Genomic DNA, 18,453 nt, shown 5'->3' with positions numbered 1-18,453 from the left:
AACAAAGTGGCATACTTTAAAGATGGTAATCATGGGTTGCTGTATGGGTTCCTTCTCACCAAGGTCTTTATACACTTCAAGGTTCCCCTGGGACAAGCTAAAGTGGGCACAAAGAAGCAAACTTTTTCCAAAGCTACTCTTGAAGAATGTGAGTGTATCGAGAAAATTGGAGGGGTTGGAAGCACTTCTACCATATCTCAGTTGTTCTCAAGGAGAAGAGATTGTTCGTCTAACAAGAGAGAATGTTGAGCTCAAGAAACAAGTGGAGGACCTGAAAGAGAAACTGCTCAATGAGCAAATATCAACAAATGCTCAAATGGATTTAGTCATCTAAGCCCTTTATAAGCCATCTCCATCCAATGCTCCCTAAACAGCGTCCCTTCCCTGTCCAGTCTATTCCCTCAGTGTTAGTTTCTTTTATGATGATGTTGGTGGTGTTTTTTTTATTTTGTTTTGTTTTTCAAAACTATGGATGGTGGTAGTAACATTGACTCTGCTCTTGTTGAAAAATCCAAATTAATGCTAATGCAAGCTTTTCCCTTTTTGCTAACTATGCCTTGTCTTTATGCTCTGTTTTTAGTCATGTTGTGTGCACACAAGTGGCATGAGTTAACTCAAGCTAGACTTCTTTTTGCTATATACTAACTTCTCTTCTTTTTATGATGCCAAAGGGGGAAGATTAATGTGCATAATTGATTGCATAAATGATTAATGAGCACTGATTAAGAGGGAATACAGACTCATGGGGGAAACTTAAGGTTTTTCTGGTTCACGGTCTGGTTCTGTGCATTTTTTTTGGGATCTTCAATTATAAGTTTGTCATCATCAAAAATGGAAAAATTGATAGGTTACAACTACCTTGCTTTATGTTTTGATGAACTAACAAACTTACTGTCAAGAACCAGATAAGGAACCAGTTACATATCCTCAAGATCTTAAGATCGAAAGGTTCCAGCTTGGAATATGCTTCAACTCTTCAGAGTCAGAGGAACAACAGAGGGAACAAATAAATATCGCGTCCCGAGGAAATAGTACAAGTCAACTGCCCCAACTATAAATTTATTGCCTGCACACGCTATAGTGCAGAAATAGTGCAGCAGTCAACTTTATAGGGAGTGTCTTTTACCTACCTTGCTTACATCATCCTAGTGATGTCACAAACATATTACTAACATCATGGAAGGTAAAACATATCGGTTGTCCACTTAGAGTAATCAACGAAGCTCTCACACGGTCATTGAAGATCAAGCAATCAATTCTCAAGTGCATCAAGAACAAAGAACAATACTACTACGGACCAATTTCCCACAGCAAGTCATTGTATGTCCTTAGTTGAGTTGTAACTTTGTAATAGTTCTAAAATTGTATTTCCTACTTAGCTTGTTCAGAAGTATTCTGTAGGAAACTCTTTGTAAACCTTAACCTTTGTTTTTGAGTCTTGGCTAGAGTTAGTCGAGTTGTAAAGTCTTTGTAATAGAGTTATTACAAAGTGGCTTGTAATAGAGTATTACAAGTTAGTGAGGGATTAAGAAGTTAATTCCTAAGTTGCATAGGTTATAATCTAAAAGTTGCTCAATAGTGAAGTTGAAATCCTACAAGGGTAGGTCGTGGTTTTTAATCCCGTTGAGCTGGAAATTTTTCACGTAAAATTCCTCTTGTCATCTATTTACTGCAGTGTGTGTGTGTGTTCTAATGGAACTGATAGAGAACCTAGTTCTCTATAGAGTTTGGTAGACCTTTATATTCTATCAGTTACGTATCATAGCTATGCCACGGGAAACGTACCCATAGCCATGGTAATTTATTTTATTAATACCCCTAAAACCATCCTACCATCTTCATTAATTATTTATTTTCCCCATCTTTAACATTATCTCACACTCCAAACCGCACATAAGATTATTTTCCATGGTAATTTATTTTATTAATTGTGCCTAAAAGCATGCTACGATGTTCATGAATTATTTATTTTTCCTATGTACACATTGCAAACCGCGTCGTGTAAAACGCTCGCGATTTACAACATGTTTAATTTATTATTGCTTTGAAGTTGGGGTCAAGTCACACAAGCGTGCACTCAAATTTGGGATTACGTATCATAGCTATGCCACGGGAACCGTACCCATAGCCATGGTAATTTACTTTACTAATCGCGCCTAAAAGCATGCTACCATGTTCATGAATTATTTCTTTTCCCTATGTTTAAGATTATGTGAGAGTCCAAAGTTATAGAATGACTTATGTGAATAAGCAATCATATACTCTAGTTTATGAGTAAACCAAAGAATTTTAAAGTGACTGGATTGCTATGGAGACTCAAGGTAAACCTATGGGTGTTTAACGGGCGGGCTGGGACGGGCTGGCCACAAAAAAAATCAGCCCATCCGTTTAACATTGCGGGCTGTTAGCGGGCTGTACTTTTTTGAGTTTTTTTTTGTCCGTCCGGGTTCGGGCTTAGCGGGTTGTTAGCGGGCCGTGGATTTTTTTTTTTAAAGTAAATTTTGTTTTTCTTATTCATTGTTATTGATACTTAAGTGTTTGCAAACTTTTAAGGCTTAGAATTAAACTTTGAAGTTTAAAATTTTAAATTTGAAATTTGAATTTTATAATGTTAAAATTAAAATTTGAAAGTAAGTGGCTACAAAAAATTATTTAATAAGACCTATATGTAAGGATCAAGCTTCGAAGACTTTCATTTGATATTTTTATTGAATAATATATAATACTTCAAATTGAGTTGCAAGTTCTTTTTTGATTTTGTTATTTTTGAACTTGCAAATTAAAAGTTTACAACAATTATAAAAAACAAATAGTACATCATATGCTTTGCATCATTTTTGTAAGTTCATCCATGCCAACATGGGGTTCTTGGTTTCCGGCATTGGTTGAATTAGAATCATAAACCATTATATCTCCAATTTCTTGGTCCGACGCTTCATCTACCTCGTCACGCCCTTGATTTCGTCGTTCTGATCTTATCCAATCTCTGAAGCACACTAAAATTTCTAAAGCATTGCTACCCAATGAATGACGGGTATCTCCTAGTTGCTGCCTTGCTTGGCTAAATGCGCTCTCTGATGCGACGGTTGAAATCGGCACATTTAGCACGTCTCGAGCCATGGCCGAAAGAACAGGAAATTGATTTGAGTTGCTCCTCCACCAACCCAGTGGTAGAAATTCCTTTGGGCGGGGCTCTGCTGACTTTTGCAAGTAGAGTTGAAGTTCATCAATATTCCTGCTACTGGTTTGTTGATGCTCCCCTATTGTAGACCAAATCAAATAATCTTCAATACCATCATTATCATCCAAAGCACTGGTCCCAGATGTTGAAACTGAACTTGAAGGAATATTTGCATCTACAGCAGAAGAAGCATCAACAATGTTAGCATAATAATTATATAATGTTTCTAAATATTTGTGTAGATCAGAAATACAAGTGTCAATATCAGGAGTTTCAGTTGGTCCAATATCCATATAAAAATATAAAGCAGTGATTAATTGGCGACAAGTGGCCATTTTGATAGAAAGGTTTAAAATAGCACCAATTAGGTAAATAGGGGGAATTGAGTAAAAATATTTTTTAAACTTATCTAGCATAGATTCAACAATAGAAGTATATCCTTCTTTCTTCTTCAAATTATGTAGTAAAAGAGAAATTTCAGCAATATGAACTAAACCATTTGCAATAGTAGGATAATAAGCTCCAGAAAACTCAAGTGTTGCCACATAAAATTTTTGTAAAAACTTTACAACATCTTCAATGACATCCCAAGTTCTAAATATTAACAAACGGCTAGGATCGGTACAATGAGAATTAGCAACTTCAGTTATAGGCATTCTATATTTATAACAATATTTTAAGAATAAATAAGTATAATTTCACCTAGTAACTATTTCTTCAGGCATGAGTTTTGGTTTTAGTCCATAGTGTAGATATTTTTCTTTAAATGCATTTAATCTAACACTTCTATTATTTTCTTGAATTACACCAACAACTCTTCTAACTAAAGTGATATCATCTCTAAATAATTCAAGGCCACTCTTCACAATCAAATTATAAATATGACATGCACATCTAACATGAAATATTTCAGGAAGTGGTGGGTGTAGATACAATTTTAATATTGTAATAGCAGCATTGTTGTTAGAAGCATTATCAAATGACACACACAAAACTTTTTCTGCAAGATTATAAAATATAGCAACTTCATGGATAGTATTACTTGTAAATGCACCAGTATGACTTTGATCTTCATCATATTTAAAAGCAATAATACGTTTTTGCATACAAAAATTACCATCTATCCAATGGCATGTAACAGTCAAATAATCATTACCATTTACAACACGACCAATATCAGAAGTAAGAGAAATTCTACAAGAAAGATTGGCGAACAAATAACGTATATATGTCTGATATTGTCCAAAAAACCTAAAGATATCAGCTCTACAAGTACTTCTAGGAATACCTTTAAACAAAGGGTTATAAATTCTTTGAATATAAGTAACAAGATATGGTGAAGCATCAAAACTAAAAGGTAAACAACCTAAAACAATCATTTTAACTAATTCTTCCCGATCTTTCTTAATATCGTATTTACCCATTAACCCTCCAGTATCCGGGTTAAGTTTTTGTTGCCCATCTTCCTCATCTACTCTCCAATCAAGAGGGCGGTTGTCTACCATGTGCCTACGAAGTTGACAAGTTCCCCCTCCCTTACCGGTCTCATATTTATAAATATCCTTACAAATTCTACATCTTACATAATTTTTATCTTCTTCTAGTCTGTCAAAAAAATTCCAACACTTACTTCTTAATCTTCGATTCTTCTTAATAGGGAGGGGAGGCCTACTTGTATTACTACGACTTCCACCCCTAATATTTTGAGTTTGACTAGCATTACCAGGTGTAGCTGGTGGTGTTTCAAGATTATCAGGTGATGAAAATGGAATATCATCTAAATTATCATCTAAATCATCATCTATACCATAATTTTCTTGAAGTCCCTCATAATCTACATTTAAATTTTCACGTGAACTTTCAGAAATATGTGTAAAGCTACTAGAAGAACAAGCACCACCTCTTGATCTTTTGGAAGTTTTCTTACTACCACCTCTACTAGTGCACGCTTTTTTGGCTGCTCTAAATATATCCATTATGTAAATTAAATTAATAATTTTAAATAATAAAATAAATGTATACCAAAGAAGAGAAAGATATAGAACAAGTGTACCGGAATTTCGGATGCCGCACTAAATTTGATATCAAAAACCAAACTTCAATTGATAGATCGATACTTGATAGTTGATACCACACTTCACTTGAATACTTGATATTTGATAATAATAATTTTGTAATAGCTAAACTAAATATTTGATGAAACTTGAAATAATAAGTAATTGAGAATTTAAGAACAATAATCAATAATATCAAGAGAGAATAAGAGTAGTAAGAGAGTGAATTGTGAGGAAAAATGAAGAAGAAAGGGGGCTATTTATAGTTTTTAAAAGGTTAAAATTATAATTTATCAAATACTAGGGGTGTGGGGGCTATTTTCTTAAGAGGGTAGGCCGAAATGGCCATTTCTGCAAACAAAGGCCGTTGGCCAACGGTCATATTTGAATTTGACGGTTGGCAACGGTAAAAAAAAAAAGTATTTTTAAAAAAAATAAAAAAAAAGTTAAAAATCGGGCTAAATCGGGCTGTAGCCCGTTAACAACCCGTTAACGGGCTTAGCGGGTTCCGGTGCACCGGGATCAAAAAACTGTTCGTTTGAAACCCGCTTCCCGCCCTCCACGCTACAGTACCGGGCTGACCCGAGCTGAACCGGGTTGTAAACGGGTCAGCCCGGCCCGATTAACAGGTATAAGTATACCTAACTTTACTAAAGCTTAATTGGTTCACTTCAAAACTTTTACAAACCACCGCTTAAAGATGTAGTGACTACATTAATTCTTAAAGCCCAATCCACATTATCCAAGGTTACTTCATTAGGCCCAAATTCTGTTTTTAATCCCAATTAGCAGATATGACCCATTTATTTACAATAATCTTAGCTGCACGATGACCCAATCTTGATCCAGATTCATGATACTAATAAAACATGAAGTATAAAGTAAGACTAAACAAATGAACAAGAAAGAAAATTAAGACAGAATGAAAAACAGGACAAATCACCATTTAAAATATGCTAAAGGAAGATACATGGTGATGTAAGCTCAGAAGTTGAAAATGTTATCATGAGAATTAAGAATATTATTTTATTCAAAGCATGTAGAATACTAAAAGTGCATTAATCAGAGACAAGGTAGGAATTGCGGACCTCAAAACTCAAATTTTAAAGGCTCTTTGATTGAACGGACTGAACAACAAATCAAAAACCAGGACCTCAACCACAAGACCAAAAATCGAACGGCAACCTCAAATAAAAGCTTTCGAACCCAGACTCACAAAGGACCTCTTTCGGTGCTCTCAGGTTAGTTTAAGGGTGGTTTATGGACTGTTTTGGAGCTGGGTTTATGATTGATGTTGCTGCATTTTTATTTTTTTTCAGAATGTGTGCTCTTCTTTTTAGTCAGTAGCGTTCTCCTTCCTCCGTGTATGATAGAGTGTTTTTATATATGTAAAAGAGAGTGATGGTGTGAGTTGTTAAAGAGAAAGAGTGTGAGTATGAATTGTGAGAGAATAATTATAAGTAATAATTTGTGAGTGGGCCAAGGATGAGTAGTGGGTGTGTGATGTGAGGAAGACGGGGAAAAGGGATAAAGTAAATGTGTGCATGTGCGTTCAAAATTGTGCTGGTAAGGCCTAAGGGATTCTTTTTTTAAAATAATAAATTTGTTACCACTTTTTATCTAAGTTGGCATAAAATAATTGATTTTATTTTTTTCTTCATTTTAGTTTGTCATTTCTTTTAAAACTAATAAAATGCTTAGCTTAAAAAATGTAGAAAGATCAAGAATAGTTAGACCTAAGAGAAAATACAAGAAGTGTGACTATTTTTGTAGTTTTAAATTTTATTAAATAAATCTACTAAAAATGAAATAAAGCTAAAATATAAAAATTAAACTTAAAACTATTTAAATACTAAAAAATGGTGAAATATATAAATATAGCCAAAATTAGATGCTCACAAATAGCACTTACTAAGGGAAAAATGGAAAGCTTGATAGACTAAAAATAGAGGGAGTATTTAATCTGAAATAGAGCGAAAAATATGATTTTTCACTACTCTAATATGGCTATGGATAAAACAGGATCAAGAACAAGAGTAGAAACTCTAGTATATGATGCGCCAAGGAATGGTCCAACATTATGGGAAATAGGAATTCCTGAAAGGACTGCTGCTGAATTCTTCATTCCTGATGCACAACCAAGACTTCTGAACCAATTATATGTTGTAAATAATGTAGAAAGGTGAGCTAAATTTCATTCAAATAGCTATTTTCTATCAAGTTTTATGTTGGTTTATTTTGCATAATTAGGAATGTATTTTCTTGGTTTTTTCAGGTTCAGGCAATATGGATTATGGGATAGGTACACTGAGATATACCCTGATGATGATTTGTTTTTTACTGTTGGATCAAGCTACTATCAAACAGATTGACTCTTTGCTCATGTCAATCGATATATTTACAAGTATGTTCACAATATCTTTACACCCTTTAGCCTGTTTTGTCGTTAGAACTTCCCTTTGCATAATATGTGAAATTTCGTGCTATGATAGAAGTCATTACTATAGCATATCCCGTGTGTTACCACTAACGGGTCTGGAGTACGATAGAAGTCATTATTCATGAAAAATGGTTTCCCGGGAAAATATTTCCTCGTACCAAGCACCAGAAACTAACTTTCTCGAAAATGACTTTCGTCATACCAAACATCCTCTATGTTATACTTTCTACAGAATATGGACCATATACTTATATCTAAAAGAGAATAGAACATTGCATATTGTTTTGATTTAAAGTCTTGATTGTGGCCTTTTTAATGCAGTGATGATGGAAACAAGACTTATGTTCCAACTACTTGGCAAGTTCTATTTGATCCTGATGATGTTGATCAATCAGCAAATTATACACTTCAACTAGCATTAGCCTCAGCAAATGATGATGAACTTCAAGTATATATGGACTATTATCTTCTCAATCCTTTTTCTTGTAATTTCCCAACTATAAAAGGGCAGTCTGGTGTACTAAACTCCCGCTATGCGTGAGATTCGGGGAAGGGCCGGACAATAAGAGTCTACTATATGGAGTCTTAATTATCTTGTATTTCTGCAAGAGTCTATTTCCACGACTCGAACCCCTGACCTCCCGCTGGTCACATGGAAGCAACTTACCAGTTACGTCAGGGCTCCCCTTCATAAATTCCAAAGTATATTTGTTGTATTTTCGACTAAGTACATGTACATTCCTTTGTATTTAGGTTCAATTCAATGATCCAGATACAGATGCTCCTCACTATACAACAGGATTGATAGGCAAGGATAAGTGGATAACGCGATAGCTAGACATGGAATTCATGGATTATACAGACTATATACTATAAATGTTCCTGGTTCTCTTCTTGTGTTTGGAACCAATGTTATGCATCTTAAGCAAACTAGAAGTGAAATGCCTTGGAGAGGAATTATGTATGATTATATTCGACTTGATGGAATTTGAATGCTTAAGAAAAGTTGATCGTATCTATTTCTTCGATGCTTTAAGTGTAGGTGCCTGTAAATATTTGGTAGCTTAGTCTACTAATCTTGAACCGGTAAGATTTAAATGATATTAATCTTCTTAAGCTTTAAAACTTTTTTTTTCTTTTTCATTGAGTTTTATGTTTCAAGCACGTTGACATTTAATTTTAACCAGTAAGAGAGAAACCAATGTAAAGAAACACTTGCTTGTGTCGTCCTTAGAGTTTGGACTTGAAACCTCTGAATAAGAGTAGTAAAATATTACTTTTCTATGAACGTAGACTTTTTATTGACTTTCCTTATCTATTAAACAAAAATTTCCATATTCATTATGTTAATATTCAAAGAAATATAAAATTAAATTTCTCTTACTTCTACAAATTTCTTGCCTTATGTGTATATTGTACAATTTATAGGATAATAATTTAACATAAATAACTGAAATTTGGCCAACCGACCAAACCACCTTTGACAAAAATATGTCCCTGGTCAGCTGTAAATACTTAAATAGCTAATGAAACTAAACTTCAACTTTACTTTCCATTTTACTGTGAAAACAAAACAATAAATTTTGCATCTTACATAAAGCTAAATTTGAAGAAATTAAATAAGGAATGAGACCGTACTGTAGTTAACCATTTATTACATATTATATAATACAAATTCAAACGGTGTATATAAATACGCACAGAAAGTGTATGCTCTTTTCACTAATTATTTTCTAGTTCTTCCACTTTGATTTTAGAAGAGAATTGTTTTCTGTGTCTCAATTAATAAGGTTCACATAAACCTTTTCTCTCAGCTGATCTCTCTTTCACTCTTTTTATTCCTCAATTTTTCTGTGTTATCTTGTAATATAATATTCAGTGATTTTTATTTAGAGTCTAAATATTGACAAACAATTTATAATTCTTTTACATCATCATATTAAGTAGACCTACAATAATACATACGCTTCATATAATGTAACCTGAAAAATAGTGCAATAACGCGTTATAGCAATTAGTGTTATTACAGTAAGTTGATGAAAGATTCTTATACCATTATTGTATATTAACTTAAATCCATTTATTTAATGTTGACGTAATTTTTGTATGCATGGTTTATGATAATATTCGTGGATTTTCTTTAACTGTGATATTTGTTGTGTTGCAGTGTTAAGACATGCAAAAGATGGATTTCAAAAAGCAAAACAGAATAGTTTTGTGGTGGTTTGCTATTGTTTTCCAATTTTTATTGCTTGTCAATGGTTCACGGGTGCACCATTCAAGGTATTACCAGAAACTCTTCCTTAATTTCTTTTCTTTTTAAATATGTGAATTATGTATTCAGATTAAAAGAACAAATTAAAAACCAAGATACTGATCATGTGTTTCTCAAACTCCAAAAAAGTCTTTAAACTTCAGCATGATTTCCTTTTTATATTATCTAGTCTTCTTAGTTACGTACTTTAGGCTATGATTACGAGAGGGGAACTAGAGTTCTAGTTACGAGTTCGGCATGCAAAACCTAGTAGCTTTGATCAGAATCCAATAAACTGCTTTTTCTAGTATACAGACTTATAAACTCAAAAATATTTATATATCCATCTCTAATGATGACTATTCCAACGTATATAGTCATTAGCAATTGAGGAAGAAAATACCATACTAAGTGACTAAGTCATCGCATATGTCCTTACCAGCTTTTACATATCACATATGATTAATTAAAGGAATTGTAAGGTACAACATTCGAATGATAACTTGAAATTAACGACTAATTATTTTTTTATTCATTATTTTCTCTTTTAAATTGCAGGAATAATCTATCCAAAGAGAGTCGAAAACTGCAACAAGTTTCTCCTCCGGTCACAATGACTATCACAAGCGGCTATGTAAAACCCCTTTTACATATGTCTTAATATTGCACCTTTTTTTTTTAATTACGATTATTTTATACGAAACAAATTCACATTTGTTTTTAATTGTTTCAATCTTTATGCATGTTTTACCAAGGATCAAATATTGTTAGTTTGTTACCACTTGTTCCTAAGATGTTGACTCTCTCTCTCTATATATATATATATATATATATATATATATATATATATATATATATATATATATATATATATATATTATCTTTTACTTATTTATTAGGTGGTAATTGATAATGGCATTCTGCAACTTTCTCTAACGAATCCCACTGGAGCGATTGTTGGAATAAAATATAACGGGATCGATAATCTCCTAGAACCCTTGCAAGAAACTCAGAGGGGGTAAGCTACAATTTTTATTTTATTTTTTAATTTAGAAATTACGCGATATTAAAATGATTTCTTTTGATTTTTATCAAAATGCAGATATTGGGATACTGTATGGAACGGTCGTTTTGACACGTAAGATTTTCACATTTTTATTTTATTTTCCGTCAAAAAGATTTTTCACGTCTAATATTTTTTTGGGGGGCAGGCTTTTTGCGTCAAGTTTTAGTGTCATAGCACAAGATGATAACAAAGTTGAAGTTTCTTTCACAAAAACATATAATCCTTTGGATGCTGGGAGTGCTCCTCTAAATGTTGACAAAAGGTGAGGGTTTATTTTAGAAAATTAATAATATTTTTAATGATATACTGAAATTACTTGGGGGGAAAAGGTTGATTTATAATAAAATAAATATATATAGGTATATAATGCTGCGTGGGAGTTCTGGATTTTATTCATATGGGATAGTTGAACACTTGAAAGGATGGCCTGATGTTATGTTGGATGAACTTAGAATTGCTTTCAAGCTCAGCAAGTCACTGTAAGTTTCACTCTTAGTACACTCTCTCTCTCTCTCTCTCTCTCTCTCTCTCTCTCTCTCTCTCTCTCTCTCTCTCTCTCTATATATATATATATATATATATATATATATATATATATATATATATATATATATATATATATATAAAATTATATTGTGTAAATACTTCAAAATTTACTATATACTGAATCACCTTGTTATTTTTTTTATATTTGGGTTTACCTTAATAAAATATTGACTTTGCGAGTGTTTTAATGCTTTCGAAAATTTCATGAACTATGTTATACTTAATATACTAACTTTAGGGTACACACTTTGCACGTGTATGTGAGTGTTAAATTTTTAAAAATTTATATAAATATTATTTCCTCTATTTCAATTTACATAACACATTTTTCTTTTAAAAAAGATCGATATATAGAGAGAGAGAGATTGATTCAAGTATATTTTTTAGTTGTTGACGAAAATATATAGATTCATGTATATCTTTTAGTTGTTGGCGAAAACAATATATATATAGTAATTAATTTTAATCAAAGATCCAATATTATTTGTTTTAGTCTTCTTGTATTTAGAAAAATATAGATCGGCTTGCGACTTTGAATAATTTTAATATAGAGTTTTAATTTTGTGAGTTAAAATTTTTCTTTTCTATTTTTTTTAGCACAAATACCAATAAAATTTGCTGCCTTCAACTTTTAGAAAATAAAATTCCACCAACCAAAACTTAATTAGTTTTTCTAGTAAACTTTGTGACTTTATTACTGCAACTTTTCTACTAATAATGTAATTGTAACATTTACCAATTGATGAGATTTCTGACATTGACCAATTATTTATTTGGTTGGAGTTATGTTTTTGTTGTTAAACTAAATGTTTCATAACACTAATAATTCATCATCTTTCTATCTATTTATAGGCTCTTGAGTCTTGATTACTAATTCTTGAGTCTTGATTACTATTAAATACTTCTTCCGTCTTAAATTATTTGTCGTATTTCTCTTTTACACGTCTTTAAAGAAAAAATTAATTAGAATAAATTTTTGACTATTTACCCTTATTTATGTCTTTAATATAATCTCTCTTCATTGAATATTTATTTTATTTATGTGTCATCTCCATCTTCAAGAATAATTACTACTAAGGATAAAATGGAAAAAATAATTAATTTTATCTTAAACTTCTAAAATGACAAATAATTGAAACATCTATTAGACATTATGATAAATAATCCGAGACAGAGTGAGTAGAAATTAATTCTTCATATTAATTGTATATTGGCTTATTTTAACTCTAATTCCCTGTCTAACTTTACTTTCAAAATAATCAATAATATTGGATCAAAAACAAAAATGGAAGAACCAATATAGTATTTCTTTTCTTCAAATTAAAAAGTAATAGCAGTTCTTCATTTTTTGACGTTAATGTCTTGAATACAAATATAATGCTTAGTGGTTAGATATTAAAACATTGAAAATTTGAATTCCTAAAACGTAGTTTAACGTCAAAATTAGTTGTTATAATTGGTCCTAAATATTAGGATTTTGAATTATAAAAGAAAATATTTTATTGATTTAAATGTCCTAAATATTGAGATTTCCTACTATAATAAATAAAGTGTAGTTGATTTCAAAATACTAAATATTAGAAAATTAATAAAATGACTATTCTATCAAGTGTGAATTATATTTTTTAAAGGTAAAAAGGCGAACGCCATTTCGTTAAGGGTTTTCGTGCTTTTAATATAGTATAGATACATATAGGGTGTGTTATTCTCAAGTTCGTTCGAATATTGAACTTAAAATCTTTTGTATATTGAAAAGGACAGTACTTATTATGTTGGACATTAATTTTGTGTAAACTCTTTTTAAAATGACTAGGTTCCACTTTATGATATTTGTGTGGTTATAAAAATTTCTTATTAAGGGTAAATGGATAAAATAAAAGAGTTTAAAGTTAAATTATTTTCAAGTTTAGAAATGTGTCATTTATTTTGGAACAGACTAAAAAGGAAAGTACCTCTAGTTTGAAACGGAGGAAGTATATGTTATATCCCCTTGACTTTCACATGTATATTATTTTATATTTTGAATCTCGTTATTGAAAATACTGACTCCGTAACTGCTTAATTTGCTTCCAAAAATTAAATTTCTTGAACTATGCAATATCTAATATATACACATATACGTGTGTCATTGTCAAGTCAATTCCAATATTAAATTAAAGTCTTTTGCATAACTGAAGAGGACAGTACTTATTTTGTTGGACATTAACTTTGTTTAATATTTGGTGACCTTTTTTATTTTAATATTTATGACTAGGTTCCATTATATGGCAATATCAGACGATAGGCAAAGGGTGATGCCATCAGAAGAGGATCGCGCAAGTGGCCAAGTACTTGATTTTAAAGAAGCTGTTAAACTCACAAATCCTTCCAACCCTAAACTCAAAGATGAGGTAAAAATATTTTTCCAATATTCAACTAAGATATTTTATTGCCGAATTTACACTTGAGTATAAATAATTAGGTTAAGTTGATTTACAGTAACAAATAGACTAATAACTTATTATAACAAGTTAAATTATACTGATGTAATATTTTGCCCTTTAGGTGGATGACAAATACCAATACTCGGATGAGATTAAAAATATTAAAGTACATGGATGGATAGGTGATACTCCACATATGGGGTTTTGGGTAATCTCACCAAGTTATGAATATTGCAATGGTGGTCCTATGAAGCAAGATCTTTCTTCTCACGTTGGTCCAACATCCATGGCAGTAAGTAACGAATTTTTACACTATCACCATATTGAAGTTAAACTTTATAAAAACGTTATAAGTAAAAATTATTATAAATATTTGGGCAATTTATCTCTTTCTTTTTTTGTACAGGTATTTTTCAGTAGTCATTATGCAGCACCACTATTGGGAGTTTCACTAACAAATGGAGAGGCATATTGGAAAAAGGTTTTTGGTCCTGTATTTTTCTATGTTAACTCAGATTCTGGCATTGATCATACCGTACTTTGGGAAGATGCCAAAAGACAGGTAATTAATTAATCTCAATTAACATTGTTAATTTCACTTAATAAATATATTCAATTTAAAAAATCTTTTTTTTTTTTGCTGAAAAAAATGTAAAATAAACACTAAAATTTTGTCAATTTTTGCAGATGAATGAAGAAACTACAAAATGGCCATATGACTTCCCAGCATCAATAGACTATCCCCATGCAAATGAACGCGGTTCAGTTAGTGGTCAATTAATGGTCCATGACGGGTAACTCTATACTATTAGGTCACTTAAAAAATAACTACATATATAACAACAAACTGATTGGAAAATTCTTTACGTTATCAGTGTATATAATCATTTATAAGCTATTTTATTAAAGAGTTTCTATAAATGTTGTTTAGGTACATAAACAAAGATCTTTTTCCTGCAAAAAATGCATATATTGGACTTGCCAATCCTGGAGTTGCAGGATCTTGGCAAAGTGAGACCAAGGTAATGCCTTTTTGTCTATATTTTCTATATATAGAAACTTGAATATATGGTTAATTATCAGTAACGTTAGATTAAAAATATTCTTATTATGTTGTTTATTTATTTGTTGTTGACAGGGTTATCAATTTTGGACTCAAACTGATGATTCTGGTAACTTCAAGATAAGTAATGTTAGACCTGGAGTTTATGGCGTATATTCTTGGGTTCCTGGAGTTATTGGAGATTACATGTTCTCCTCTTATATATCCATTACGCCAGGTATTATTTGACCGAAAATGAAATTTAAAAAGAAAGATATTTATGACATGTATCAATAATATCCTAAATTTTGGTCTTAAACATGCAATCTCGTTTCTATAATTACAAGAGCATATCATAATTAAGGGTAAAATATGAAGAATGCATCATGTTATTGATAGGGGTGTCAAATAGACAAGTTGGACCGATTTAGGACAGGTCAAAATGGGCAAGTCAATAAATGAGTGGGTCATTGGCCCACCCAAAAGTTACTTGGGTTGAGATGGAGTGAGTCAAGATGAGCTAAAATCTGGTCATTGTCCAAACCGCCCAACTCTTACCAAGCTTTAATTAATATGTGTTATTTTCTTATAAATTGTTTAATTACTAAATAAGACCTTTTTTCTTCAAACCAAAAATATATATTTTAAAGATATTTTGGAAAAATTACTCATGGATCAATTTGGGCTAACCCAACTTTAGATGAGCCGAAATGGGTTAAGTCAAGATGTGATGAGTTCAACAAAAGGGCGGATCATTGACCCACCCAATTTTGGACTGGTTGAACGGGTCATGTTTTTCTGGGCCAATTTTGACACCTCTAATCATATAAATTGGAATAGAGGGAGTAATGGACTATTTATGACATAATTTCTAACAAAGATTGATTTATTTTGTGCAGGAAATAACATAGATTTAGGTCAAATAGTTTTTGAAGCTCCAAGAAATGGTCCAACTCTATGGGAAATTGGCTTCCCTGATAGAACTGCTGCTGAATTTTTTATACCTGATCCATTGCCTGGTCTTCAGAATTATTTGTACATTAACACTACTGTACATAAGTAAGCTTCAATTAGTCCTAATTTTGTATCAATTTTCATTTTTACATTAGACAAAAACTCTACAATATGGAATTTCACAAATACATTGATTTCATTATCATTTATTTCTAATTGCAGGTTTAGACAATATGGTTTGTGGAATCGTTATGCGGATTTGTATCCTAATGGAGATTTAGTATACAAAGTTGGTGTTAGTGATTTTCGAAAAGATTGGTTCTTTGCCCATGTAACCAGGTGATTAGACAGTATAATTTCTTCGTTTAATATTTTGTTAATCGTGTATAATTGTATGTTTTAGTTTTTTAAAATATTTTTTTTAATATTGCAGGAGAAATTTGGACAATACTTATGGACCAACAACATGGCAAATTTCATTTGATCTCACAAATGTGGATCCTAATGGCATTTACTATCTTCGTATAGCCTTGGCTTCTGCATCCTATGGCCATTTGCAAGTATGTAACATCTTTTAGTTTTTAAAATTCATAAAGAAAAAACAATATTGAGAATTTTGAAAAAGAATAAACAAATATCAAACGGTTATTAAGTTTTATGCATTGACGATTTAATAACTATTTACACAATCAAATTATTTTAAGATAATTACATATAATTTTTATTTAAGTATTGATTGGTAACAAAGTAGAAATAGTGATGCTATAACCGGTTAAAGTACATTGATATTGTAAATAAATTTGTTTTCAGTCTACTTTTTTCTGACTAGAAATAGATTTTTATAATATCAATTTATTTTTTTCAGCCTCTTTTTCATACTAGTAGTATTAGTATTATTTTTATATTTTTAGATTTCTACTACTACCTGTTGTTTCTTTCGCTTCGATTATCTTATCATCTTATCTTGCTGTTGTTACTGCTTCTTTTTTCTTTTTTACTTGAGCTGGGGGTCTATCGAAAATAGGCTATCTACCTTTACAAGGTAGGGGTAAGGTCAGCGTACATATTACCTTCCCTAGCTAGATCTCATTTATGAGATTACGCTGAATTTGTTGTTGTTGTCTACTCTTTTTTTTCCATTAGTTTGTCCTTTCTATCTCCATAGCAATAAACGTAATATTATTTTTATTTTTATTTCTATATTTATAGGTGTGGATAAACACTCCCTCAAAACCAAGGCCATGGTTTGATACTTTACAAATTGGGCAAAGTAATGCAATAGCCAGACATGGAATTCATGGCTTGTATATGACCTTCGATATTCAATTTCCAGGGAATATACTTCAAATTGGTGAAAATATAATATATTTGAAGCAAGCTTCAGCTAATGGTCCTTTTAATGGACTAATGTATGACTATATTCGTCTTGAAGGACCTCCACAATAAAACATTTTGGAGACAGAGGAGGATTTTGATAATTAGAATTAGATAGATTTATTTTTAAAAGTGGGTATATGCACAATCAATTTTTTATTAGGTAGTCATATTTCTTTTTAAATTTTTGTATTCATTTTTTTTACGAGAATTGATATTTTTCTCGAGAATAATGTTTTGTTTCTCTTCGTTGGTAATCATAGTTTTGTTTGTTTGGTTGTCTTCCGTTTATAATTATCTCTTAGCTAGTCTTTGCCTTATTAGCTTATTCGATACTTATTATTCCTTCCGCTCTACTTTAGTTGATTTTTTGATTTTTTTTGTGGTGCACAATATTTAATTTTTTCAGATATCAAAAAGGAATTAACTTCTTTTCTCTAAAGTTGCCCTTGGAGTAAAGAGCCTAGGAGTATTTGTTATATTTTTAATGAAAAAATTAAGATTAATATGGTCAATTTCATTGTTAATTAGTACTAAAAGATGGATCTCTTAATATGTGAGAAAAACAACCGAAAAATCAATTAAAGTGAACCAGAGGGAATATGTATTTAGAACGTGCTAGTTTGATTTTTTTTTTTTTTTGAATCTTGTGATATTAAGTAAAATATATATAATCAAAAATATCCTTTGAAGCTTTTAATCTTAAAATCTCACTAAAAAATTAAAATTCCACATTCAATTTCAAAACACACTATAAAATGGATAGTAAGACATTGTTTTAAAATTATTGTTTGTCGTGTTCATCTCTAATTATAATCGGAAGCATGTGGAGTTGCTAACAAATGACACGTGAAAAGACTAGGAAAATGACTTCGAAAAAGACATTCTTATGATATACACACGTGGCGTAGTTAGTTATAGTTAGTTATGCTTAATTGTCATTAGCTTAGCTGTAACATAGTTATAGTTAGTTATGTTTAGTTGTCATCAACTTAGCTGTACTTAGCTGTATAATTATTATTACTTTGCTAAGTAGTTAGACACTAGTATATATAGTCTATTAACGAGTGTAATGAGATAAGCGGTTATCATTTTCCTTCCCAGACTCTCTTCTGCATG

General features: G+C 31.3%; 1 protein-coding gene and 1 pseudogene across 1 annotated transcript; both read left to right on the top strand.

Moving 5' to 3' along the window:
* LOC142168268 (uncharacterized) overlaps positions 1-8,667 on the top strand; it is a 97,447-nt pseudogene extending 88,780 nt beyond the window's left edge.
* A 1,193-nt stretch (positions 8,668-9,860) lies between these two features.
* On the top strand, positions 9,861-17,422 carry LOC107795783 (uncharacterized). Its single transcript, XM_075228927.1, has 16 exons — positions 9,861-9,958; positions 10,488-10,563; positions 10,829-10,947; positions 11,032-11,067; positions 11,141-11,257; positions 11,355-11,474; positions 13,796-13,931; positions 14,086-14,256; positions 14,371-14,526; positions 14,652-14,758; positions 14,896-14,986; positions 15,103-15,244; positions 15,906-16,065; positions 16,183-16,299; positions 16,394-16,520; positions 17,170-17,422. Exons 1-16 carry the CDS (start codon positions 9,861-9,863, stop codon positions 17,404-17,406), a joined length of 2,010 nt encoding a protein of 669 aa, XP_075085028.1. The 3' UTR covers positions 17,407-17,422.
* Positions 17,423-18,453: the final 1,031 nt, after the last annotated feature.

Source organism: Nicotiana tabacum, chromosome 13 (genome assembly GCF_000715075.1).
Source record: "Nicotiana tabacum cultivar K326 chromosome 13, ASM71507v2, whole genome shotgun sequence".
Classification (NCBI taxonomy): Eukaryota; Viridiplantae; Streptophyta; class Magnoliopsida; order Solanales; family Solanaceae; genus Nicotiana; species Nicotiana tabacum.
Note: the sequence above shows the minus strand (reverse complement) of the source record. Positions and strands in the feature narration are given on the sequence as shown.

Bases quoted from the DNA above. Each gene is read 5' to 3' on its own strand.
- LOC107795783 (XM_075228927.1), top strand. From the start codon at position 9,861: ATGGATTTCAAAAAGCAAAACAGAATAGTTTTGTGGTGGTTTGCTATT. The intron at 14,257-14,370 runs GTAAGTAACGAA...TTTTTTGTACAG, and splicing joins TTGGTCCAACATCCATGGCA to GTATTTTTCAGTAGTCATTA. The intron at 15,245-15,905 runs GTATTATTTGAC...TATTTTGTGCAG, and splicing joins TTATATATCCATTACGCCAG to GAAATAACATAGATTTAGGT.